Source organism: Mercurialis annua, linkage group LG2, assembly GCF_937616625.2.
Source record: "Mercurialis annua linkage group LG2, ddMerAnnu1.2, whole genome shotgun sequence".
Classification (NCBI taxonomy): Eukaryota; Viridiplantae; Streptophyta; class Magnoliopsida; order Malpighiales; family Euphorbiaceae; genus Mercurialis; species Mercurialis annua.
Genome location: NC_065571.1, coordinates 50,403,814 through 50,428,431, shown reverse-complemented (window position 1 = coordinate 50,428,431; position 24,618 = coordinate 50,403,814). Strand labels below are relative to the sequence as shown.

Below are 24,618 nucleotides of genomic sequence, written 5' to 3'. Positions count from 1 at the left end.
ACCTGACTCGACTCAAATATAAACGAGTGAAACTCAATCTTCTTAATATTCGACTTGACTCGACTCGAAAATAAACGAGTGAATCTCAATCTTCTGAAATACTCGACTCATTTACACCCTAACAACATATAAATATATAATAAATATAAAAACATCATATTGCATAAGATTATATTAATAAAAGCCAATAGTAAATATTACAATATTCTTCTAAATTAATTTGAATAGTTTTCATTAAGACATTTATTCTTCTAACAACAAATTTATCCATAATCTAAACTGTATTATTTTGATTAGTTTTTATTAATTTTTTTTTAAATAAACAAAAATATTCGAATAATAAAATTCATCAGTTATTTATCAACAAAATAAAATGACAATAATTAAAAATACTTACTTGTTGTAGTCTAAATTTCTAACTACTTGTTTGATTTTTCAGACCTAAAAAATAATATTAATTAAATTATTTTATAATATTACAAATATATAAAACTACATTAATTTACTAAATAAAATTTAAACAATATACTTTTTTATAAATTTGGAGATTTTTTTATTTTAAAAGAGAATTTAAAATTAAAAAGATTAGGTTGAAAAAATTGGAATTAGATTAGAAATATTGAAAAATGTGTAGGTAGAAAATTGATGGATTTAATAAAACATTAATTAAAAAATTAATAAAAAAATTAAAAAGGGGCTGATGGTTACTAGTGGGTTAGGGTAGACTTTAACGAAGGAAGTTAATTCTTTTAGGTGTTGTCGAAACGGGAATGATCAGCTTATGCCGTTTGGCCCCTTTGCTTTTGATTAAATGAAGGATAAAACGAAATGTCGTTTTTTCCTTCTAAACTGTTTAAAAAAAGGCTTAATTGCGTAAAAAATCACAAACTTTAGCGTGTTTTGCAAATTTAACATAAACTTTCAATTTTGGCAAATTAATACACAAACTTTTGATTTTTGGCAATTTTAGCACCGATCAATTTTTCGTGAAAAAAATGATGATGTGTAAACCGGAATAACCACTATTCCGGCATCCACATCAGCATTTTTCTCTATTTTTTTGAAGGAAAATTGATCGATGCTAAAATTGCAAAAAATCAAAAGTTTGTGATTTAGTTTGCCAAAATTGAAAGTTTATGTTAAATTTGCAAAACACGCTAAAGTTTATGATTTTTTACGCCATTAAGCCTAAAAAAAATGACCGAACGAAAAGTCGTTTGGTCCTTTTAAAACCTAAAAGAAAAGATAAGTGCAACTCTGCTGTTCATCTTTTTCCTAGGGCTGCTGCAATTTTTCAGTCATGGTTGAAAAGTTTCCACATCTCTGCGCTTCAAATCTCCGGTCCGGTCCTTCCACTTTCAGACGGCAGCCCGGGCTCAAGCCTACCCGAGTCTAAGCGTAGTTCCGCCCCTGCTTGAAGCAATAGGCTCCCTCAAAATCTCATTAAAGGATACCATGTTTCACTGCTTGTACCCAGTTGTGTGCTTCTGAATTTTGGGTACGAGGGATATATTGGATTGAAGTTGTAATGAAGGAATTTTGTAGATACCAAATGTCTTCACAAATACCCTGTAAGGCCGCATTAGAACACTGCCTCGAGTTGATGATGTTGGATACTTGAAGAGCATCACCTTCAAAAATAACTTTCTTCCAATGTTGTGAAATGGCCCAATTCATCGCTTCCCGAAGTGCTAGCATTTTCAAAATCCCCGGATCCCAGATAAATCTGAATTGCGCCGAAATTTTTTCTCTTTGGATGGAATGGTCATCTTTAGCTATTATTCCAACAAATCCTCGTTTCTTCTGGATGTCAACCGCTGCATCATAGTTCAACTTCATGAAGCCTGAAGGTATGATATTGGCAGTAGACTGTGGTGACTGGAAGGTTTGATTCCGTCGAGGTACACTGTGATGTTTAATCTGGGACTGCTCGAATTCATTTGCGTCCGTTATGATGTATCGTATTGTGTCTTCAATTGTTGGTTCTTCTTCCCTAAAGATGAGATTGTTTCTTGTTTTCCAAATGTGCCACAAGGTGAAGCAGTACAAAGAGATATCTTGAGAGCTGGAGCCAATCTCTTTTAATTGTGATATCGTTGCTTTCCAATGCTGTGCAAAACTTGTATGTGTTCCCCATGTTGACCTGAAATTCAGAGGGCATTGAAACCAAATATGTCTTGTAAAGGGGCATAAGAAAAGAAGATGTAGAACTGTTTCCTGCTCTCCACACCATTTGCAATCTGGAGGTAACTGTAATCTATGATGTAGTGCTGATCCTGTGGGAATGCCGTCATGGATGCATCGCTTCATCTTCTTCAAAGTCACTTTATTCAGTCGGCAGCCATGGCTAAACTACTGTAACTTCAAGCCAGCCTTCATTGCTCACTCCTCTAACCTTCGAACTTCCGACGGCAGCCCGGGCTCAAGCCTACCCGAGTCTGAACGTAGTTCCGCCCCTGTGTTTTGAACCATATGTCTATAACTTTGAAACTATAATTACTTTAAATACAATATTATAAAGTTATAAATATGTAAAAATGTGTTTTACTTTAATATTCGATTGTTTATAGGATGTGTTTTTCGACTAAGATATGAAATGAAACTATTACATAGATTTGAAGTAATTATGTTTTAAATAACATCTAATCTTGTGCTAAATAAGGCGGGATTTGACAATATTTATGAAATTATATCAATTTTTCTAATTATTAAGTAGGACATAAAAATTTAAAAACACTAAAATTCAGTTATTAATTTACTAAACTAAAACAATAATAATTATTGATTTTGAAAATTTTAAAATAATTATTTCATTTTGACAAAAAGATTAAATTGAATTTATTATAGACTAAGAGATTAAATGTTATAATTTTTAGTCATAAGAGTTTATTTGTATTTTTTATTTAAATAATCAGATTTTTTTAAAAGTTAACGGTCAATTTTTTTTCGTACCATTTTTTTATAATCATAAAGATTTAAGTGAGACGGCAATGATTTTAAAGAATTAAACTACATAGGCAATTATTTGTAAGATTGTTAGCTTATTTAATTAATATAATAAACTAAAGTTTAGGTGTTTATGAAAATAAATTAAAACCTAAAAGTTCAAACGGTATAAGCGCTAGGCAGCAAACTGCTAGATCGTGGGTTCGATTCCTCTCACAAACGTTCCCTCCTCCCCAATTATAAAAAAAAAAAATGAATAGAGTAAGAAATTCAAGTGTTTGATTTGTAATTCGACATAATAATGGCAAGATAACGTTTTTGTATTCAGAATTTTAAAAACATTATCTGATCAAAGAATTCATTTTCTCCTCCCAGATATCCGACATTATCTTATCAAAAAGTAATTGATTGGCTTTTATTACATGCACATGCAGCATGGGAATCTCACATTTTTTTTTTGTCAAACATAGCCTACTCTAATTATTGAAGAGGGTTAATGAGGGTTAATGTTAGACATTTTTTAAATAGACACATTGCCCGTGAGTGTTGAGGGTCGAACCCTCAGCCTCATACACATATTATTAAAATTTAGCCAGCTGGGCCAAGCCTTCAAATATAAATCTCACACACTACAACAAAATTTATATATAGGGGCAGTTTGTTTTGTTCTGTAGAGTAGTAACAGCGTTTTATACCCCCGCCCCTACACTGTGCGGGCGGTTTTAGGCTGCCGGGGTAAGGGTTTTTTTTGGGGCGGAGATGTAGGAGCGGTTAAAACCGCCCCTATTATCAGGAAATTTTAAAAATAAAGGTGTCTGGACTTTCTGAAAAATGAAGGCGCCTCTACTGCCAAAAAAATTCAAAAACATTTACTTAAAACATCTCGGACCTGCATTAAGCCAAAGAACCACACATATATTTACTGCTGAATAATTAAATTGATTAATTTTGCTTAAAACATTCTTATAATTAATCAATTGAAACTCATAATACATGAATTAACTGAAAAAGAAGCAAACTATCTTCTTGGCTTCAAGGATCGTTCACTGGATAAAATAATCTCTGTGTTATTTTCCGTTGTCTTCTGCGTTCTATGTTTGTGACTAGAGATCCAATTATGACTATCAGAGGAAGCACACAAATATTCTGGTAAATGCAAAAACAATCACCTTAATATATTATATATACAAAGAAAAACATAAGTAAACCAACTTCAATTAAGTCAAAAAATTAAAGATGCTTACTTCCATACTCTACCAGGTTCAAAAACCGAACTACGAGCAGCTCCCTGCAACCAGAAACCAAAAAAGAAATACAGCAGCAAATACTTTATCCGGAAAAAAAAATAAAAAATGAACAAATAAAATCAAATTTCAACAATTATTAAATCAACAGTCGATGTTTCATAAGATTGTGAAGAGCTCACTTCTTTGCTGTACAAGCATCATAAACAGAGCATATCAAAATAAAATGAAAAAGAGAATTAAAATCATTGAGCTTTTAAACTAGACCTTCTTTTGTCTATGTCATGGTGTGAAATCGGTCCGCTCTGCTCCTGAATTGTATGAGGCCGTGATGGACCTTTTGTTGACTGGCGTTTCTGGCCCGTCTTTCTAGTCCCGTGGTTATAACCGTCTCATTTCTGCTGCTCTGCATCGTCAATTACAGGTGCTTTTCCGGCTATGATGTTATAAGATGCGCTATAATTGAATTCACAATCATGATAAACAGAAATTAAGCAACAAGAAAAACAGTTAATATCATTGAAAGACCCTGATTAAGACAGAATTCCATAGTGACTCTGTATCCCCGATCTGATAGAAGTCTACATATCATTGAAAGAGTTAATATGTTTTATAATAAACATTTACTGGACTTATGATGCATAGAATAAATCTGGAAATTTGTAATGCATTACATTATGCTGCATGAGTAACCATACCTGAGTGGAGAAGTCTGCAACATTATAAGGAACGTGTGAGCTCTGGCTTTTCAAATCATCACCCAGGAAATCCTGGTTCAATGCCCGACGACGGAAGAAAATAAGTACCAACAAAAGAATCTATAGAATCAACTTCTTGTGCATGAAGTTAATGAAAATACCTGGACCTTGGACTATCTTCTAACGCATATGCACTGATATCTTGCACTAAATAAAAGTATGTTCTAATTAAGAATTAATTGATTTAAATAAAGACTGCTAATCACATATGCACTAACAGATTGAACTCAAGGCTAGAGGTAACTACTTACAACAAGTTCCAGGAATTGAACAATCAATTAACCGCCCCTGCAAACCGTCACTAATACGAAGATTACTTTTTAAATATAAACTGTAGGGGCGTTTAATACAGCCGCCCTGCAAACCCGTCACTAATACGAAGATTATTTTTACAAATATAAACTGTTGGGGAGTTTAATACAACCACCCCTACGAAACTGCCTTCAAAATAAAAGGAAAATTATACTACACCACAACCGCTACGCCATATTATCCATATAATAAACTAATATTGCATTAGTTATGAGGCAAATTAAATGATAAAAAAATAATTAATGATTAAAATGGTATTTGTAAAATAAATATCAACGTTTCACTTTTATAGCGATTTAATTCTAATATTTTACGAAACAAATTTCAATCTTTTTTATTTTTACAATTTGTAGTCCGAACTGTTTTCCCGTAACTTTATGCATACGTGGCAGCCTTATTAGATACATTTATTGACATATTAAAATCCAACGTTTCAAAAAAATCTCAAATAAAATTCTAACATTTTCGTGTTATTGCACTTAATAGCTTAAAAAAAAGAGACAAAATCGCGACAAAACTGATTGGGGCTGTAAATTGCAAAAATAAAAAAGATTGGGATTTGTTTGGTGATGTTTTGAACGTTGGAATTAAACCGCTACAAAACTAAAATGTTGGGATTAATTTTTTTTTATAATTAAAAGATTTCATATCACAAATAATCATTGGCTTATTATAAAGCAACGGTTGTATGAGATAAACACGCGTTAGAAAATGCTCAGTGTCTTTTTTTTTAGAATATTACCATAACACCCTAAGAGCTTGCTGCTATAAATAAGGGTGAGATTTTTGAAGAAATGCATTCAAAAAATAAGTTTATTAATGAGCTTCTTTGCTTCAATGAAATTTTCTTTGCTTTCCGTATTTGCTTTATTATGTGTAAGCATCATCAATAATATTCGCTCTTCTTCCGTTAATTTATTTTATTCATCGATAATTTAGCGAATTTCTATAAATTTAATTTCATTTTAGAGATGGCTATAATTTTCTATTGATATAACTAGAACTTATTTTATAGATTTCCTAATTCTAAAATCCATTTCAGTATTAATTAAAATAAGCTTAACTGTGCTTATTGAGCCTTTGTTAAATTCTTAAATCTCTCTCTTAATTTGCAGTTAATGTTAGTTGTTAGTAATGCTTCGATGCCTAATGATAACTATCTGCGGTCCAAAGTACCAAACACTCCAATGCCTCGAAAATTTGGAAATCGTCAACAGCCTGCTGGTTAGTTTCAAAACATATATTTCAACTTTTTTTTTTAAGTTTTTATTTCCATTATTCCCTTATGTGTTTTGCTTTTTTAAAAAAGATTCTTTTTGCGTATTATAAAAAGTCAATTAGAAGCTTTTGAGATTGGGGTTTTTGACGGATTGGTTCCTATAAAACATAAGAAATTCCAAATTTGTGTCTGTTTTAAAAAAAAATACCAATTTTGTGCCTGAACCAGGATTGTATGTTATTGTGGTTTGGTAAAATATATAATTTCATTCTTAACTTAAATCGATAGTTTATTACTCCAATTTTGTGCCTGAATAATGCTGAAGAAATTCCAATTTTGTGCCTGAACTAGGAGTAGTTTTTTTTTTTAGTTTTGATTTTATTATAAATATGAAATATGGTTAATAATTTTCTCAATCCTTCATTTCTTTAATTTATACAATTTATCTTATAAACTTCTTTTTAACTTAACAATCAAATATTCAATTAAACTCAATTACTTACGTATTATTTAAATGTAAAATTAATTTATAGGTGTCCGAGAAAGTAGGTCGTAGTTATAGAAATTTAAAATTTAAATTCGAGAATTTAAATTTTAATAATCGATTTTAAACGAAACAAATGAATTTTAGAAGGTAAATATATTAAAAATTAATATATCAAAGTGCATCTCTAAATGTAGAGTTAAAAGTTTCGGATAAAACCTCAAAATTAAAATGTCGAAATTTAAAAATTTGGACATAATATAAAACTATATAAATTAAGATATAGATATATAATAAATAAATAAAATTAAAAAAAATTCAATTTAATCCTTATACTTTCTTCACCCACCATACCCACCCCTCTTCTCTTTTCGGTTTTTTTGTATTTTTTATTGAGAATCTTTCAAAATTACAAGAAAATTGGTCTCCATTTTCAGCCTTTACAATAAAATTAAGTTTTATTTCATGACTACCACCTTTTGGAAAAAAATTACACTGACACCGCATGCGTTGATGTCAGCGTGGGACGCTGACATCAGCGCGCGTCAGTAGGTCTGACGCGTGCGTCAGACCTACTGACGCGTGAGCAGTTGCTTTGTGCAACTGCTCACATAACCCAAATTCATATTAGCAGGTGCATAACATGTTTTTTTTTATTATTTGTTTTTTAAATAATAAAATAATTTCTTTAATTTTAAAATATTAATCTTAACTTTAATTTTAAAAATTTTAATTTTAATTTGAAGAAAAATAAATTTGTTAAATTTTAAAAATATATAAATAATATAATTTTTAAAAATATAATTTTATAAATTATATACCGGATACATTATTGATACATACTGATCACGTGTCCGATACATGAATAATATATTTTTTATGTATAAATTATGTATTATAGATGTAGCAAATATGTATACAAAGTATATATGCAATACATATAATAAAACTATATCTAATAAAACTTAAAAAAAGATGTATATAAAATAAAGAAAATGAATTAAATGATCGAATATGTAGCAAAAATATATTAGAGACATAGAAATGTCAAATTATATCATATATGTATCAAACATGTATCAAATATATATCGGATATGTATCAAATATGTATAAAACATGTATCAAAAAAATATCAAATTTGTAACTGAAATGTATCAAATATGTATAAAAATATATATAATAAAATTTTAAGAAAGATGTATAAAAACATGAAAAAATATCTATCATGTATAAATTATATATCAAATATGAAAAGTATATATATCATGTATAATTACGATATGTATTGAATATGTATCGGAGATGTATCCATCTTTTAAAATATAATAACAAACCGATCGAACTAGTCAAAATGTCCGAACGATCTAAATTATATATTAGAGATGTAGCAAATATATATTGGAGATGTATCGTATATGTATCGAATATGTATTAAAAAAATTCGAGATATATCAAATTATATGTTTAATTATTTTTTAATTTTTAACATAATATGACAATATCTATTCAAATATCTCAAACATAAAATTAATATTTCTAAAATTTTATGTAAAATAAAATATTTTTAATACGTCATATTTATAAAATATATAAATAAATTAATAATTTAAGTTTTTTTAAATATTTAATATAAATATTTAACATTTAAATAAATATATATATATATATATAATATATAAATATACATTATATAATTTAAAAAAGTGTATGAGGAACTTTGAAAAAAAGGTCCTCATTTATGTGTTATGGGAAACAGGTGCACCATGCACCTGTTTCCCAAAAAATCGTGATAACAGGTGCATGGTGCACCTGTTTCACGCGTCAGCAGGCCTGACGCGCGTCAGGCCTGCTGAAAAGGGGGGTTTAAAAAAAAACAATACTAAATGAGAGTTTAGTAGGACACGTGTGGGTTAATAAAAAAAGGTGGTGTTGGATAAAATAAAACACTCATACATGGTAATAAAGTAAACAAACTTAATAAAATTGCATTGTGTGAAAAGTGGAGTCTTTTTTCTTGCTTTCTTGTTATTTTCTCTTTTTATATATATATATATATATATATATATATATATATATATATATATATCTTAATTTATATAGTTTTATATTATGTCGAAACTTTTAAATTTCGACATTTTAATTTCGAGATTTTATCCGAAACTTTTAACTCTACATTTAGAGATGTACTTTGATATATTAATTTTTAATATATTTACCTTCTAAACTTCATTTGTTTTGTTTAAAACCGATTATTAAAATTTAAATTCTCTAATTTAAATTTTAAATTTTTATAATTACGACCTACTTTCTCGGACACTTATAAATTAATTTTACACTTAAATAATACATAAGTAATTGAGTTTAATTGAATATTTGATCGTTAAGTTAAAAAAAGTTTATAAGATAGATTGTATAAGTTAAAGAAATGAAGAATTGAGAAAATTATTAACCATATTCCATATTTATAATAAAAACAAAACTAAAAAGGAACTAATAAACTATTGATTTAAGCTAGAGATGAAATCATATATTTTACCAAACTGTATAACATACAATAACATACAATCCGCATTCTTCAAATGCGGATTGCTGTTAATATCAATCCCTCACCCAATCCGCATTTTTAAAATGCGGATTGTGTGGATACAGGCACAAAATTGGTATTTTTTTTAAAGCAGGCACAAAATTGGAATTTTTTATATTTTGTAGGAACTAATCCGTCAAAAATCCTTTGAGATTGTGTTCTGTGGACTGCATTTTAATTTAAAGCAATACAACAAAAAAAATTAACTAATTTTAAAATTTAGTTATCCGTCAACTTATTTTGACTAATAAATGAAAACAAAATTATAAACATGCACAATCTTAAATTTTCCTCAGCATTATTCCTACCCGAACTACACTTTTTTGCAGTTTCGACGTTAATTGATATCGCTAATGCAAACGTTAGAGCATCTCCATTGCATATATTATATGCGAGATCTATACAAATTGATATTTAGAGTATTTTCATATGTTTCTTATTCTTCCAACTAAATCTTTTTGAACTTGTATTTGCAATTTAAAGTAGAAATCAGGGGTCAGGATGCGTTTTGGGATATGGGATTTGAAGAGAGGAAGATAGAATATGGCAGTGATGGTGAACAAGAAAAGTCACTTCTTAATGATTTTCAGCCGAAACCTAACCTATTTCCTTATTTTGGTTATCATAATAGCCGTAATGATGAACAAGAAAAGGCACTTCTTAACGATTTTCAGCCGAAACCTAACCTATTTCCTTATATTGGTTATCATAATGGCCGTAATGATGAACAAGAAAAGGCACTTCTTAACGATTTTCAGCCGAAACCTAACCTATTTCCTTATTTTGGTTATCATAATGGCCGTAATGATGAACAAGAAAAGGCACTTCTTAACGATTTTCAGCCGAAACCTAACCTATTTCCTTATTTTGGTTATCATAATGGCCGTAATGATGAACAAGAAAAGCCACTTCTTAACGATTTTCAGCCGAAACCTAACCTATTTCCTTATTTTGGTTATCATAATGGCCGTAATGATGAACAAGAAAAGGCACTTCTTAATGATTTTCAGCCGAAACCTAACCTATTTCCTTATTTTGGTTATCATAATGGCCGTAATGATGAACAAGAAAAGGCACTTCTTAATGATTTTCAGCCGAAACCTAACATATTTCCTTATTTTGGTTATCGTAATGGCCGTAATGATGAACAAGAAAAGTCATTTCGAAGCGATGGAATGGATGGTAATTCTCCATTTATTGTTTTTTTTAGAAGGAATGATCTAAAGGTAAATAATAAACTACCCATTAGTCTTCCACCTTTAAATAACGACCATTCAGCCAAAGATCCTCCATTGTTGCCTAGAGAGCAAGCTGAATCCTATCCATTCTCATCCCACAAATTTCCACACATTCTTCGTCTCTTTTCCATCTCGCCTCACTCTCCTCAAGCAAAAGCAATGGAAGAAGCAATCACACTTTGCGAGGGAAAATCGCTGACGGGGGAAACCAAGCTTTGCGCTACTTCTTATGAGGCCATGCTCGATTTTGTCGGTAGCACTTTCGGACTAGACACCAAGAGATTCAAGGCTATTACATCTTCTCATTTGACGAGATCCAAGAACAAAGTGCAGAATTATACAGTAGTTCAAGAACCTCAAGAGATCTTAGCTCCGAAGCTAGTAGGATGCCATCCCATGTCTTATCCTTATACAATCTTTTATTGCCATAGCGCAACGAACACCAAGGGCTTTAAGGTTTCACTGGTTGGGGATAATGGAGACATGATTGAGGCTATTGCGGTGTGCCACTTTGATACTTCCGAATGGAGTCGTGATCATCCTGCTTTTCGCGAGCTTGGTGCTGAGCCTGGCTCGACCGATGTCTGCCATTTCTTTCCAGCTGATCATATGGTCTGGTTTCCATCAGATGCCTAAGATTGGATCTTGAGAAAAAGTTCTCCATGTGATCTCTATCGTTTTCTTAACTCAGCTTGTGTGTTTTTCTACTGTAACTTTTGTTTATGTAATAAATAAACTTGTGCTCTAGTTATGTTCTTGTATGTGCTAAATGAAATAAAGGATGTTTATTATCTTATTTCTATCACAAGGTTTGCAAACAGTGTCATGCTAAAAGGTTAAAAACAGATATTAAACTTAACAGGTCACTGAGTTATGCCAATATTGAAGAAAGGGTATTAAGATTTAAATCGTTAAAAAACGGTGACTAACTTATCGAATTATATAATAAATAAATTAGTGCTCTAGTTATGTTCTTGTATGTGATAAATGAACTTTCATTAGCTTTGCTTCTTTACATAACAACCTGCATGCACAAAGAGCTGGAATATATAACCATATCTTTTTCATTCCGATTTAGATTTGTTTAGGAAACTAGATTGTATCTTTATATCTTAACTTGTTCCCTCCTTCTTCTGAGTCGGAGCGTTCAATGACGTTACCTCTTTGAATAGTGAAGGTTTTTCCCATTTCTTATGGCGTTTTAAGAAAAATGTTATTCATAAAAAGAAAAAACTTCCATAACTTTTAGAAAGTTTCAAAATCGAAATAAAGGATGTTTGTTCTCTTAATTCTATCTCAAATAAAAGGTTAAAAACTTGAGAATTTTAAACATTATATAATAGGCTTAATGGCAAAAAAAAACACAAACCTTTACGACTTGTTGTAATTATATCTAAACCTTTTAATTTTTTAATAATATCCAAATTGCATCATTTGATTTCAATAATATCCAAATTGCACTTTTTATGTGAATTTTTTGAGTTTTTTGCTATTTTTTTGGGACTTTTACTATATTATTATACATCAAAACATAATAATAGCCTAATATCTTAATTGAAAACAACAAATTTAGCCATCAATTTGACTATTATTGCTAAAAAAATGCAATTTGGGTATTATTACAAAAAAAAATACAATTTGAATATTATTGCAAAAATTAAAAGGTTTGGATATAATTGTAACATGTCGTAAAGATTTGTTTTTTTTTTACCATTAGGTCTCTATAATAAGTGAAACACGTGACTTTCTTAAAATATTAAACATTGACTTCATCGACTACAATATGCTCAAGATATAAAAAAAAATAGCTGCATGATGATGCCCTAATAAGAGTGGTAATTACTAGCTATTAAATTTGGGAGGTTACCTATTTATGAATTGCCGCTGCCGCAAACTGCATCCGCCATCGTCAATTTACAGGTTTGTTTATTGTATATATCGTAGACTCTGAATACAAGAATTTTGATTACTTTTTGAGAAAAAAATCATCACATGCATTCATTATAGTGTTGATGATGACAATCAAATGACCAATGATCAATATTAACTTGATGCCGGTCATTATGTCTTGTTTTGGAATAAATCGCTGCCTCTTCTACGGCGGTTATGCCGTCCCCTTCTTCCAAAAACTGCTTCCATGGACTCCTTTTTACTTATTGTATCTGTTAACTGCCATGGAGGAACTAACAATTCAAAAGCAATTTTCACTATATTTTGTAAAAAATTAATTATTATTAACGCCATGGACAATCTTTTATGATTGAAGTGTCATTGATGGCTTTTCAAAATTGTTCCAAATGAAACTTTCCCATTAATTCCTGTTCAACAACTAGAATCACCATTTTCTTACAAACTCCCATATCAATTCATTGAACTCTGTTGGTTACTATGAATCCTGAGATCAAAAGCTTGGCATAAGAGAATTATATTGTTGATTATTTAAATTGAAACAACAATACTTTTATTTTTATTAGATAAATTATATTTATTTTCTTCTATGCATGAGAGAATTCTATATTTTTTATCTATGAAAGTTTCAATTCATTTTTTCTATATATTCATAATTTTTCAAATTCACCAACTTTATCGTGCATACAAAGTAATAATGACAATTTCAAATTTTAAATTTTAACAATTTAGCTTATTATATGACAAGTTTTGAAAACTCAATTAAAATTTACATAAAATATGTTCTCTAAAATGTAAAATAAAATTTTGATTGAAAAAGTTATTCTCATACGAAATTGAAATTTCTATATTTTTTAATGTTCTTACAAAGTAGCAATTTATTAGCTTTCATAAAACTTACAAGTATGGCAATGTAAATAAAAAAAAATCAATTAAAAGATAAAGGAAAACATTGTTTTATTGATTATTTATTAAAATAATATTTTTGTCTTGTCGTATTAACTCTCTATCCCCAATTGGGTGTTTATCGCCCCTTTATGGGTGTTTATATCCCATATGGCGAGTTTTTTTTATCACGTTTACTTATGCAAGAGGGGCTTCTCAAATGGCCCCTCTAGCTCACATCCTTCCTCGGCTACCTTATTGGACACCGCTACTGTCAGGTAAGATCGAATTAATTTTATTATTGTTCGTAATTTAAATAATCAGGTATTCTATTATGGTGATTGTTGCTCTGGATGATCTCAACATTTCAATTTTTGCTTTTCTACAAAATCAAGGTAATATTTATAGCACATTAGCCGCTATCAACTGTAAGTAATTTTTTCATTTTTTATTTTATGTTTATTATTCATAATTGCTACCGTTCGTTTAACAAATTATCCATATATTGGTATTTAATTTGTTAAATGAATGTGTAATTGGATGGCTCAAATAGTAGCCGCGAAATCCACTTTTAGTTCTTTTATTTCAAGAGGGTTTCATCATCTTCATGAGATGACCTTCTTATTATATATTTATATGTTGTTATCTTTGGCAAAAAAAAAAAAAAAATTTGGGAGGTTACCTAATTATGTAAATTTTTTTAAAATGAATATTAAATAATTTTTTGTTATATGATAAATACTAAATTTAACGAAATGTTATAAAAGGACTATCATCTATTTTTGCCCAATCAGTGAGAAACATATGACCGAAAGTTCTCATTTTTATAAATATTTTGTTAAGTTTAATATTCATTTTAAGAAATTTTGATTCTATCCATTTAAACTTTCCAATCATTTCTCTTTTAATTTCCACTTTTCCATTGCAAATTCGTATTTCCCATCATAATACTGTCGATTTGTGTTGTTTAGAATTAAATTTTTATTTTTGATCGAAATAATCAATAATCCTTTTCATAAAAGGTACTCCCTCCATTCTGAAATAGTTGTCGCTTTAGCCATTTTCACACAAATTAAGAAATCAATAAATATGTCTAAAATTATAAGTATTTTTACTAAATTAGGCCTTCTTGAAACTTGTTAACATTAATTAGTATGACTCTTTATTTGTATTTTTGTATTCTTCTAATGAATTAATGAGGGATATATGTGGAAAAATAGTAATAAATGCTTTCTTGGTATTCTAAAGTGACAAGTATTATGGAACAAAAAAATCTCTCTAAAGCGACAACTAATTCAGAATGGAGGGAGTATCAAATTTTGTATAAAGATAAATTTGGCGTGATTATATATCATTTATTGGCACTTTCTCTTTAAAGCATCTTAAATGGTCTTCTTTATTTTAAAGAGTATTTTAAAATAATTTAAAAGTAAAAAATATTTAATACTTCTTAAATTTAAATGATTGTAATTTTTATAATTTAAAATAAATAATTAAAAAAGAAATGATAAAAATAATATTTTGTGACTTTTTAGAAACAAATAGAAATTTATTTTAACCGTTTAAACTTGAAGAATTAAATTATTTTTTATTTTTTTCAAAATAAAAAATTCATTGAAATATTAATTTATATTTTATTTTTTAATAAAGAGTATTTATAAAGAGTCCACAATAGATGCTTTTAAAGAGTGAAGTTTATATATTTGGCAATATTATAAATTTGGATGGAATATGAAGTTATTCAACACCGTGTGATATTAAAATGGTCACTTCTCTCATTTACACAGATAAATACTTTTCTATTCTTTTTCTATTCAATTTCAATTATAAATTGATGATTAATATTTATGTAGTATTAGTTTTATGATTACTGTTAGAACTTTTGTGCATATATATTGATTAACTTTGTCCTTTTGAATTTGCTAGATAGCAAGCATTAAACAAAATAAGTTTAATGACAAATTTATTTTTAAGGTTAAAACTTTTGGGTTAGATTTGATTCTTATTAGCCATTTTCAATTTGCACTTAAATCCAAATTTGAAATTTCCACTCGGCAATTTCATTTAATACAAATAAATTTAATTAATATATATTTATATTTATCTCTTTTTTTTAAAAAATAAACTTGTCATAGCGTGATTTTAATCAACTATACTATTCAAGTACATTATTTCAATTTTATATCAGTCCTTTATCTTTATTTTTTTGAGAATGTATTAGTCCTTTATCTAAAACTAATTAATAATATAATCAACTTTTGATATTTTAAATAAATATTGAGATATTTGATCGTTTAGTAATGTTTCCATATTCAATTTATCTAGTATGGCGGTAGTACAAAATCTAATTTTCATGGCCGTTTCTATAGTTACTTTGTGTTTATTTATTTTATCTACTTCACTATTGTATGAATGTCATTACTATTCATTTAATAGTGATAAGTTGATAAAATAATATTTATTTAAAAAAAAAAACAAAGTAACTATAGACCTATTTTAATGGCAAATAATTTGTTTTATTATTTTTGCTTCGATTTGGCTTTTTCAATTGTGGCATAGGCACGATGGTTCCTTGGCAGTGGATGCACTAGGACTACAACAGCAATGGAGGAGTTGTTAATTTCAGACATCGTGTCAAGAATGTTGGAGTAGTTTTAGTTGATATCTGTGATCTAGTTTTTCGATTTTCGAAAATTAGATTTTAATTGGGTGGCCCATTCGGTGGCTAAAAAGCCCTTGTGGATGACTGCTTTGCAGTTCTCATCATTTTATTTTGGAATGCTTATTCAGTAGTGTTGAGAAGTTATTTCCTATTTATATATATATATATATCTTTCTTCATTTAATGAAGTTCAATCTTTGACAAAAAAAAAAGGCCTAATGTCTTAAAAAACCCCGACCTTTTAGCCCCTTTTCAATCATACCCTGACGTTGAAAATTTGTCAATTTTACCCTATTTTGCATTTTTGTGTTTCAATTGTACCCTGAAAAATTAAATTAACGTTTTTTGCGTTTGGAAATTTGTTTAAAACATTCTCCATGTCTCGCATATATTGATTGTATATTTTTAAAATTTATTTAAATTTAGTTAAATTAATTAAGAATTTAAATTAGTGTTAATTTGATTATGGTTTTTAGTTAGTTTTTTAAAATAAAGGACTTATTTGTACTTTTTTGAATAAAAAAGAATTTAATTTCATGTTTAGACTTAATTAATTGAATGATTTCATCATTTAAATAAAAAAATGAACAAAAATTAAAATATTGGGGTACAATTGAAAACGGAAAATTCAAAAGTGGGTAAAATTGACAAATTTTCAACGTCGGGGTGGAATTGAAAAAAAATTTAAAGGTGAGGGGTTTTTGAGTGATTAGGCCAAAAAAAAATAGTACCTATTTTGCGTTTTCCGTACACTTTCAAGTTTAATAACCGGTTCAATATATCTATCTTTGATAAAAAAAAGTTTAATAACCGGTAATAATGGTCGCCGAAACACAGTGCAAAATCCACGGCACAAATTACAGTTATTGCGGTTAATTTCCCGCCATGGAAGCACATTCTACTCCTTTGCAAAACCTCTTAGCAAGAATTCTGGCATTTTCACTCTTAAAAACTGCAAATCAATGACCCATCTCAAACAAATCCATGCCCACATCTTCCGGGTCGGACTCCACCAAGACAATCTCTCCCTCAAAACCCTCATAGTCTTTTGCACCGACCCATCTAAAGGAAACCTCAACTATGCCGAGAAAATCTTCAATCACATAGAGAATCCAGGTTTGTTTATCTACAATCTCATGATCAAAGCTTTTGCTAAGAGTCGAAGCTATACAAAATGCCTTTTCTTTTTCTCTAAGCTTAGAGAAGAGGGGCTGTCGCCCGATAATTTCACCTACCCATTTGTATGTAAGGCGATTTCTCACTTGGGAGATGTTTTCGCGGCTGAAAAATTACGTGGGGCTGTCACAAAATCTGGTCTTGACTCTGATACTTATATCTGTAACTCCCTGATTGATATGTATGGTCAGTTAGGTTTAAATGATAGTATGGCCGAGGTGTTCGATGAAATGCCTGAGAGAGACGTGGTTTCTTGGAACATGTTGATTTCTAGTTACGTTCGATGTAGAAGATTTGAGGATGCTATAAAGGTTTTTGTTGTATGCGAGAAGAGAGTTGTTTCATGCCTGATGAAGCTACTATTGTGAGCACTCTTTCGGCTTGCACAGCGTTGAAAAGATTGGAACTCGGTAAGGAAATTCATGATTATGTTATATTAGAGAATATCAGATTCAAGAAGTTAGAATTAAGTTAGTTATAAGAGTTTGTTATGTTTGTTATAAAGTCTGTTAATTCATTAGATATTAAACGACTGTTTATAAAGTCGTTTTAGTTATTATAGCTGTTAAGTCATATAGGTTAATAGCTCAATGAATGAGTGACAAGTGTCACATACATTCTCTATAAAGTGTAACAGATGCAACGGTTATTTCTTAATGAGAATCAGCTCATTTTATTCCCTTCTATAATCATCTTCTTCAATCTATAATCTCTCAAATTCTTCAATTCTTATATGGTATCAAAGCTAATACAAATCATTTTCAATCAAAGCTATCTTTGATTCTTGTTCTTATTAAATCTGTTATCTAATCAAAGCTATCTTTGATTTAGTTCTTGATTCGTTTCTAATCAAAGCTATCTTTGATTCTTGTTCTTAGTAAATTCGTTTTCTAATCAAAGCTATCTTTGATTCAGTTCTTGATTCATTTTCATTTTTCTTTCAATTCAATTTCTGTATTCAGTTCAATTCAATTTCTGTATTCAGTTCTTAATTCATTTTTCTTTCAATTCAATTTCTGCTAAAAAACCCTAGAAATATGGCTTTTAATCAAGATTTTGATCATCCTTCTAGTCCTTTTTACTTACATCCAAGTGAAAACCCATCTTTAGTTCTTGTTTCTCCATTGCTTAATGGGCAAAATTATCATTCTTGGTCAAGATCCATGAGAATGTGCTTAATGTCAAAGAATAAACTGAAGTTTGTAGATGGGAGTATTGCTGTTCCATCTAAAGGAGATTCTATGTATCCTATTTGGGAGCGGTGTAATACTATGGTGCTTTCTTGGATTGTCAGATCTTTATCTCCATCCATAGCTCAGAGTATTTTGTGGGTTGATTCTGCCCTTGATGTTTGGAAAGATTTGTTTGACAGGTTTTCTCAAGGTAATGCTGTAAGAATTTCTGATTTACAAGAAGAGATATATGTTTTTAGGCAAAATAATCTTTCTGTTACAGATTATTTCACACAGTTAAAAATATTGTGGGATGAATATTCAAACTTAAGAATGATTCCTGTGTGTAGTTGCAATCCTCAGTGTGTTTGTGAAGCTTCAAAATCTGTTAAGAATCAACAAGAGGCAGACTATGTTATAAGATTTTTGAAAGGCTTAAATGAAAATTTTGCAGCTATTAGAACTCAAGTTTTGATGAAAGAACACTTACCTAAAATTAATAAAGTGTTTTCTTTAGCCTTACAGCATGAGAGACAGCTAGGACTAGGAATCATAGAATCTGGAATTCAAAATGCAGAACCTGTTGTTTTTGCTACTCAAGCTAGGAAATTTGTTCCTTATAATTCTGGAAATAGGTCTTTTGGTGCTAATAAGTCTTTTGCTAGTGGTAGTTCTGGAAGTTCTAATAATCATAGGTCACAGGGAGGACAAAGAAGATTTTATTCTAATTCTAATAGTGAAAAACCAGTTTGTACTTTTTGTGGTATTTCTGGTCATACTGTGGACATTTGCTTTAAGAAGCATGGTTATCCACCTGGCTTTGTTCCTAGGCCTAGATATGTTAATCAGGTAGGAGATTCTATGATTGGTAATGAAAAAGATCAAGGTTATAATGATCAAGATCAGGGTTATGAAAGTCAGGGTTATGAAGGTTATTATGTTGAAGATGCTGCTGCAAATGTTAAAGAAAGGAGAGAGTTTGATAGTAATCAAATTTCTGCCTCAAATAATTCTAAGAATGTTGCAACAACTTCTGTTCCAATGTTTACTCAAGAGCAATATCAGCAACTTATGGGCATGCTGCAACATAATGCTTCTGCAAACTCTGTCAAGATTAATACTGTATCTGCAAATTATTCTTCTACAGCAGAAGATTCAGGTATGCATTTTTCTGCTTGTTCATTTGTGTCTAAACATGATAATGCATTATAGATAATAGATTCAGGAGCAACAGATCACATTGTTTGTTCTTTGAATTTTTTCACATCCTATAAGCCTGTTAATAATGTTAGTGTTACTTTGCCAAATTCACAAAAAATAAAAGTAACACATATAGGCACAGTAGTATTTAGTGAAAAATTCAAATTGCATAACGTGTTATATGTTCCTAATTTTGCATTCAATTTAATATCTACAAGTAAAATAACATCACATTATGAATATTGTATAATTTTGCATAAAAATGTTTGTATTATACAGGATTATGTGAGTTGGAAGATGATTGGATTAGCTGAGAAAGTCCAAGGTCTTTATCAGCTTGATAAAGCATCATTTGATATTAATAAGTCTGCTGAGATTGAAAAATTTTCTTATGTGAATTCTGTTAGTAGTGATTCTTTGTGGCATTATAGGTTTGGTCATTTAGCTAATGCAAGACTTAAATGTTTACAAAGTATAGATTCATCAATAAAAGTTCCAATTGATTCTCATTGTCAAATCTGTCATTTAGCAAAACAGAAAAAGAATGCTTTTCCTTTGAGTAATTCAGTAGTTGATAATTGTTTTGATTTATTACATATAGACATATGGGGACCATCAAGATTTGTTTCAATATATGGTCACAAATATTTTTTAACTATTGTGGATGACAAGAGTAGATACACATGGATTTTTATGTTAAAATTAAAATCAGATTCAAGAAGAATGATACAAACTTTCTGTGCATATGTTGAAAATCAGTTTTCTGCTAAAATTAAGTGTATTAGAACAGACAATGGACAGGAATTTAATATGTCAGATTTCTTTAGTTCAAAAGGAATTATACATCAAACCACATGTGTATATACTCCTGAGCAAAATTCAGTAGTTGAAAGGAAACATCAACATTTATTGAATGTAGCACGTGCATTGAAGTTTCAATCTTCTGTTGATATTTCTTTTTGGTCAGATTGTGTTATGCATGCTGTTTTTCTTATAAATAGAATACCTTCTCCTGTTATAGACAATAAGACACCTTATGAGATTTTGTATAAGAAACAGCCTGTTTTTAATGATCTTAAAGTCTTTGGTTGTTTGGTTTATGCTTCAACATTATTGCATACAAGACATAAATTTACTCCTAGGTCTAATCCATGTATTTTTATTGGTTATCCAGCTATTACAAAGGGGTATAGATTGTTTAATCTTCAAACAAAACAGGTTATAATTTCTAGAGATGTTAGATTTTATGAACATCTTTTTCCTTTTAAAGATTCAAATATTTTGTCTGATACAATTTCATCAGTTGTTTTGCCTGCATATATTGATGTTCCTGATATAGATTATAATTTGACTAATATAGATAGGAATCATGATAATGAGGATATAGTGCAACCAGTAGAAGTAGTTACAAATCTTCCTCTTAGAAGGTCATCTAGAAGAGTTGTAGAACCAGTTCACTTAAGAGATTATGTTTGTCAGCTTTCTAAAAATGATAGTGTTTTAAGTCAGAAAGCAAGAACAACACCTCATACATTATCAAAAGTTCTATCTTATGCAAAATTAAATAATTGTCATAAAGTATTTGCTGTTAATACAGATGTTTTAATAGAACCAAAAACTTATAACGAGGCAATAAAACATGTTTGTTGGCAGGAAGCAATTCAAAAAGAGTTAAATGCTTTAGAACAGAATCAAACATGGTTTTTGACTGATTTACCATATCAAAAAGAACCAATAGGATGTAAATGGGTTTTTAAAATTAAATACAATAGTGATGGAACAATTGAAAGACATAAAGCTAGATTAGTTGCTAAGGGGTACACACAGCAAAATGGGATAGATTATACAGATACTTTTTCACCTGTAGCTAAGATGACAACTATTAGAGTGTTACTAGCATTGGCAGCTGCAAATGGTTGGTTCTTGCAACAGCTGGATATTAACAATGCTTTCTTACATGGAGACCTCAATGAAGAAGTCTACATGCAAGTCCCACCAGGTTTGCTTTCTTCAAAACCAAATCAAGTCTGTAAATTGACAAAATCTCTATATGGTCTTAAACAGGCAAGCAGACAGTGGAATGTGAAGTTGACTGAGGCATTGATTGCTCAAGGATTTACACAAGCAATATCAGATACTTCTTTATTTACAAAGAAACAACAAGGATCATTTACAGCCCTGCTAGTTTATGTTGATGATGTAATACTAGCAGGAAATAACCAAAGTCAGATTCAAGAAGTTAAGTATTATCTAGATAAAACTTTCAAAATAAAAGATCTTGGTGTTTTGAAATTCTTCTTGGGGTTAGAAGTGGCTAGATCAAAGACTGGTATAAATCTGTGTCAACGAAAGTATGTTGTTGATTTACTTTAGGAGACTGGTTTTACTGGATCAAAACCTGCAGCAACTCCTATGACAGCAATGACAAGATTGACAAAAGAAGATAATTCAGCTCCTCATCCAGACATAACTGAATATAGGAGACTAGTAGGCAAGCTGGTATATTTATGCAGTACTCGCCCAGATATAACATTTCCAGTACAACATCTGTCACAGTTCCTAGACTGCCCAACAAAGAATCATTTTGCTGCAATATCAAGAGTGTTAAGATATCTCAAGAAGTCACCAGGGCAAGGAATTTTTTTTCCAGCAAAGAACACCTTGAAATTAAAAGGTTTTTCAGACTCTGATTGGGCCACCTGTTCTGAAACCAGAAAGTCAATAACAGGTTACTGTATTTTTCTTGGAGAAGCTCTTATTTCCTGGAAGACAAAGAAACAAGTAACAGTTTCTAAATCCAGTTCAGAAGCAGAGTATAGAGCACTTGCAAATACAACATGTGAAGTTCAATGGATTGATTATTTATTGAAGGATTTACAAGTCACAAATGCTGTTCCTGCTCAGATTTATTGTGACAATCAGTCAGCATGTCACATAGCTCATAATCCAGTGTTTCATGAGCGTACGAAACACATAGACATAGATTGTCATGTGGTAAGGCAAAAAATTCAGTCAGGTTTATTACATCTATTTCCTATTTCTGGATCTCAGCAACTAGCTGATTTTTTCACAAAACCTCTACCTCCTTCTGCATTCTTGGAAATTCTTAACAAGCTTGGAATACATAGCATCTACATTCCAGCTTGAGGGAGGGTATTAGAGAATATCAGATTCAAGAAGTTAGAATTAAGTTAGTTATAAGAGTTTGTTATGTTTGTTATAAAGTCTGTTAATTCATTAGATATTAAACGACTGTTTATAAAGTCGTTTTAGTTATTATAGCTGTTAAGTCATATAGGTTAATAGCTCAATGAATGAGTGACAAGTGTCACATACATTCTCTATAAAGTGTAACAGATGCAACGGTTATTTCTTAATGAGAATCAGCTCATTTTATTCCCTTCTATAATCATCTTCTTCAATCTATAATCTCTCAAATTCTTCAATTCTTATATGTTAGGGGAAATATTGAGTTTAGTTCCATTATTGAAAATGCATTGATTGACATGTATTGCAAGTGTGGGTGTTTGAGTATGGCCCGAGCAATGTTTGAAGATATGCCTTCAAAAAATGTCATTTGTTTGACTAGTATGGTAAGCGGGTATGTAAATAGAGGTGAGCTAGAAGAAGCTAAAAGGTTGTTCGATTCATAGGAGTTTAGTTCGAGACGTTGTTATTTGGACAGCTATGATTAATGGGTATGTGCAGTTTAACCGTTTTGACGAGGCAGTGGCACTTTTTAGAGAAATGCAAGTTAAAAGAGTTAAACCGGACAAATTCATAGTTGTTTCTCTGTTAACAGGCTGTGCTCAAACGGGAGCTATCGAGCAAGGGCAGTGGATTCATGGATTCATAGAAGAAAATAGAATTCCTGTAGATGCAGTTGTTGGGACTGCTTTGATAGGAAAGTATGCAAAATGTGGGTGCATAGAAAAAGCTTTGGAGATTTTTTCTGGATTGCGAATAAAGGATACACCCGTATGGACTTCAATCATATGTGCGCTTGCTACAAACGGGAAAACAGGCAAGGCACTTGAATTTTTTACACAAATGAAACAAGCTGGGGTTAAACCAGATGATATTGCATTTATCGGTGTTTTAAGCGCCTGCAGTCATGGAGGATTAGTTGAGGAAGGTCGCGAGTTGTTTAATTCTATGACAACGTTGTATCAAATTAAGCCAAAATCAGAAAATTATGGATGTCTAGTTGACTTGCTTGGTCGAGCTGGAATGCTAGATGAAGCAGAGGAGTTAATAGAAAAGAGACCAGATGGTAATAACGCTGCCAAAGTTCAACTTTATGGCTCTTTGCTTAGTGCTTGCAGAATTTATGGGAATATTGAGATGGGTGAGCGGATTGCGAAACAGCTGGCTAAAATTCAATCAAGTGATTCCAGTGTGCATACTCTTCTTGCCAATATGTATGCATTTGCAGACATATGGGAAGATGTGACAAAGGTGAGAAGAAAAATGAAAGATCTTGGAGTCAAAAAGACGCCGGGTTGTAGCTCAATTGAGGTATATGGTATCAGTCATGAGTTTTTTTCGGGGCATCCATCTCATCCTGAAATGAAAGGAATAGTTTCAATATTGGATGGAATTGCCAAACCATTGTCAGATTCAGACAATAATTATATGGAAAGAGAAGATATGACTTTTGATGAACAAGAGAAATGCTATTCATAGTATCAGTAAACTTCAAAGTTTGTTGGTTTCTTCATTTCACATAAACAGAAACATTGAAACAGAAAACAGCTGCTATTGTAGATAATTGCTCGAGCAAAAGAATTGGGGGACGATCCAATCATTTTAAGTAGACGATACTGTA

At 30.4% G+C, this 24,618-nt stretch overlaps 2 protein-coding genes, 1 long non-coding RNA gene and 1 pseudogene across 4 annotated transcripts; 2 read left to right on the top strand and 2 right to left on the bottom strand.

Annotated features, from left to right (window-relative positions):
* Positions 1-1,443: 1,443 nt before the first annotated feature.
* LOC126668680 (uncharacterized) lies at positions 1,444-2,310 on the bottom strand. Its single transcript, XM_050361865.1, has one exon. It carries the CDS (start codon positions 2,308-2,310, stop codon positions 1,444-1,446), a length of 867 nt encoding a protein of 288 aa, XP_050217822.1.
* A 1,564-nt stretch (positions 2,311-3,874) lies between these two features.
* Positions 3,875-5,293, bottom strand: LOC126667993 (uncharacterized). The gene is made up of 5 exons (XR_007638321.2): positions 5,200-5,293; positions 5,050-5,095; positions 4,458-4,960; positions 4,191-4,234; positions 3,875-4,092 (listed from the first exon to the last, which is right to left on the bottom strand). It is a non-coding gene; the product is annotated as an uncharacterized LOC126667993 (long non-coding RNA).
* A 743-nt stretch (positions 5,294-6,036) lies between these two features.
* On the top strand, positions 6,037-11,583 carry LOC126667990 (BURP domain-containing protein 9-like). Of its 2 annotated transcripts, none has more exons than XM_050361155.2 (3): positions 6,037-6,136; positions 6,376-6,484; positions 10,036-11,583. In XM_050361155.2, the coding sequence occupies exons 1-3, from the start codon at positions 6,080-6,082 to the stop codon at positions 11,421-11,423; spliced, it is 1,554 nt and encodes a 517-aa protein (XP_050217112.1). In that variant the 5' UTR covers positions 6,037-6,079; the 3' UTR covers positions 11,424-11,583. The 2 variants fall into 2 exon arrangements, with proteins under 2 accessions (XP_050217112.1, XP_050217111.1); XM_050361154.2 differs by having other exon boundaries at positions 10,033-11,583.
* A 5,522-nt stretch (positions 11,584-17,105) lies between these two features.
* Positions 17,106-24,481, top strand: LOC126667992 (pentatricopeptide repeat-containing protein At1g31430-like; annotated as a pseudogene).
* The last annotated feature ends 137 nt before the right edge of the window (positions 24,482-24,618 follow it).

Coding starts and splice junctions, on each gene's coding strand:
- LOC126667990 (XM_050361154.2), top strand. CDS start 6,080: ATGAGCTTCTTTGCTTCAATGAAATTTTCTTTGCTTTCCGTATTTGCT. Junction 6,137..6,375: donor CCGTATTTGCTTTATTATGT/GTAAGCATCATC, acceptor CTTAATTTGCAG/TTAATGTTAGTTGTTAGTAA. Junction 6,485..10,032: donor AAATCGTCAACAGCCTGCTG/GTTAGTTTCAAA, acceptor TGCAATTTAAAG/TAGAAATCAGGGGTCAGGAT.
- LOC126668680 (XM_050361865.1), bottom strand. CDS start 2,310: ATGAAGCGATGCATCCATGACGGCATTCCCACAGGATCAGCACTACAT.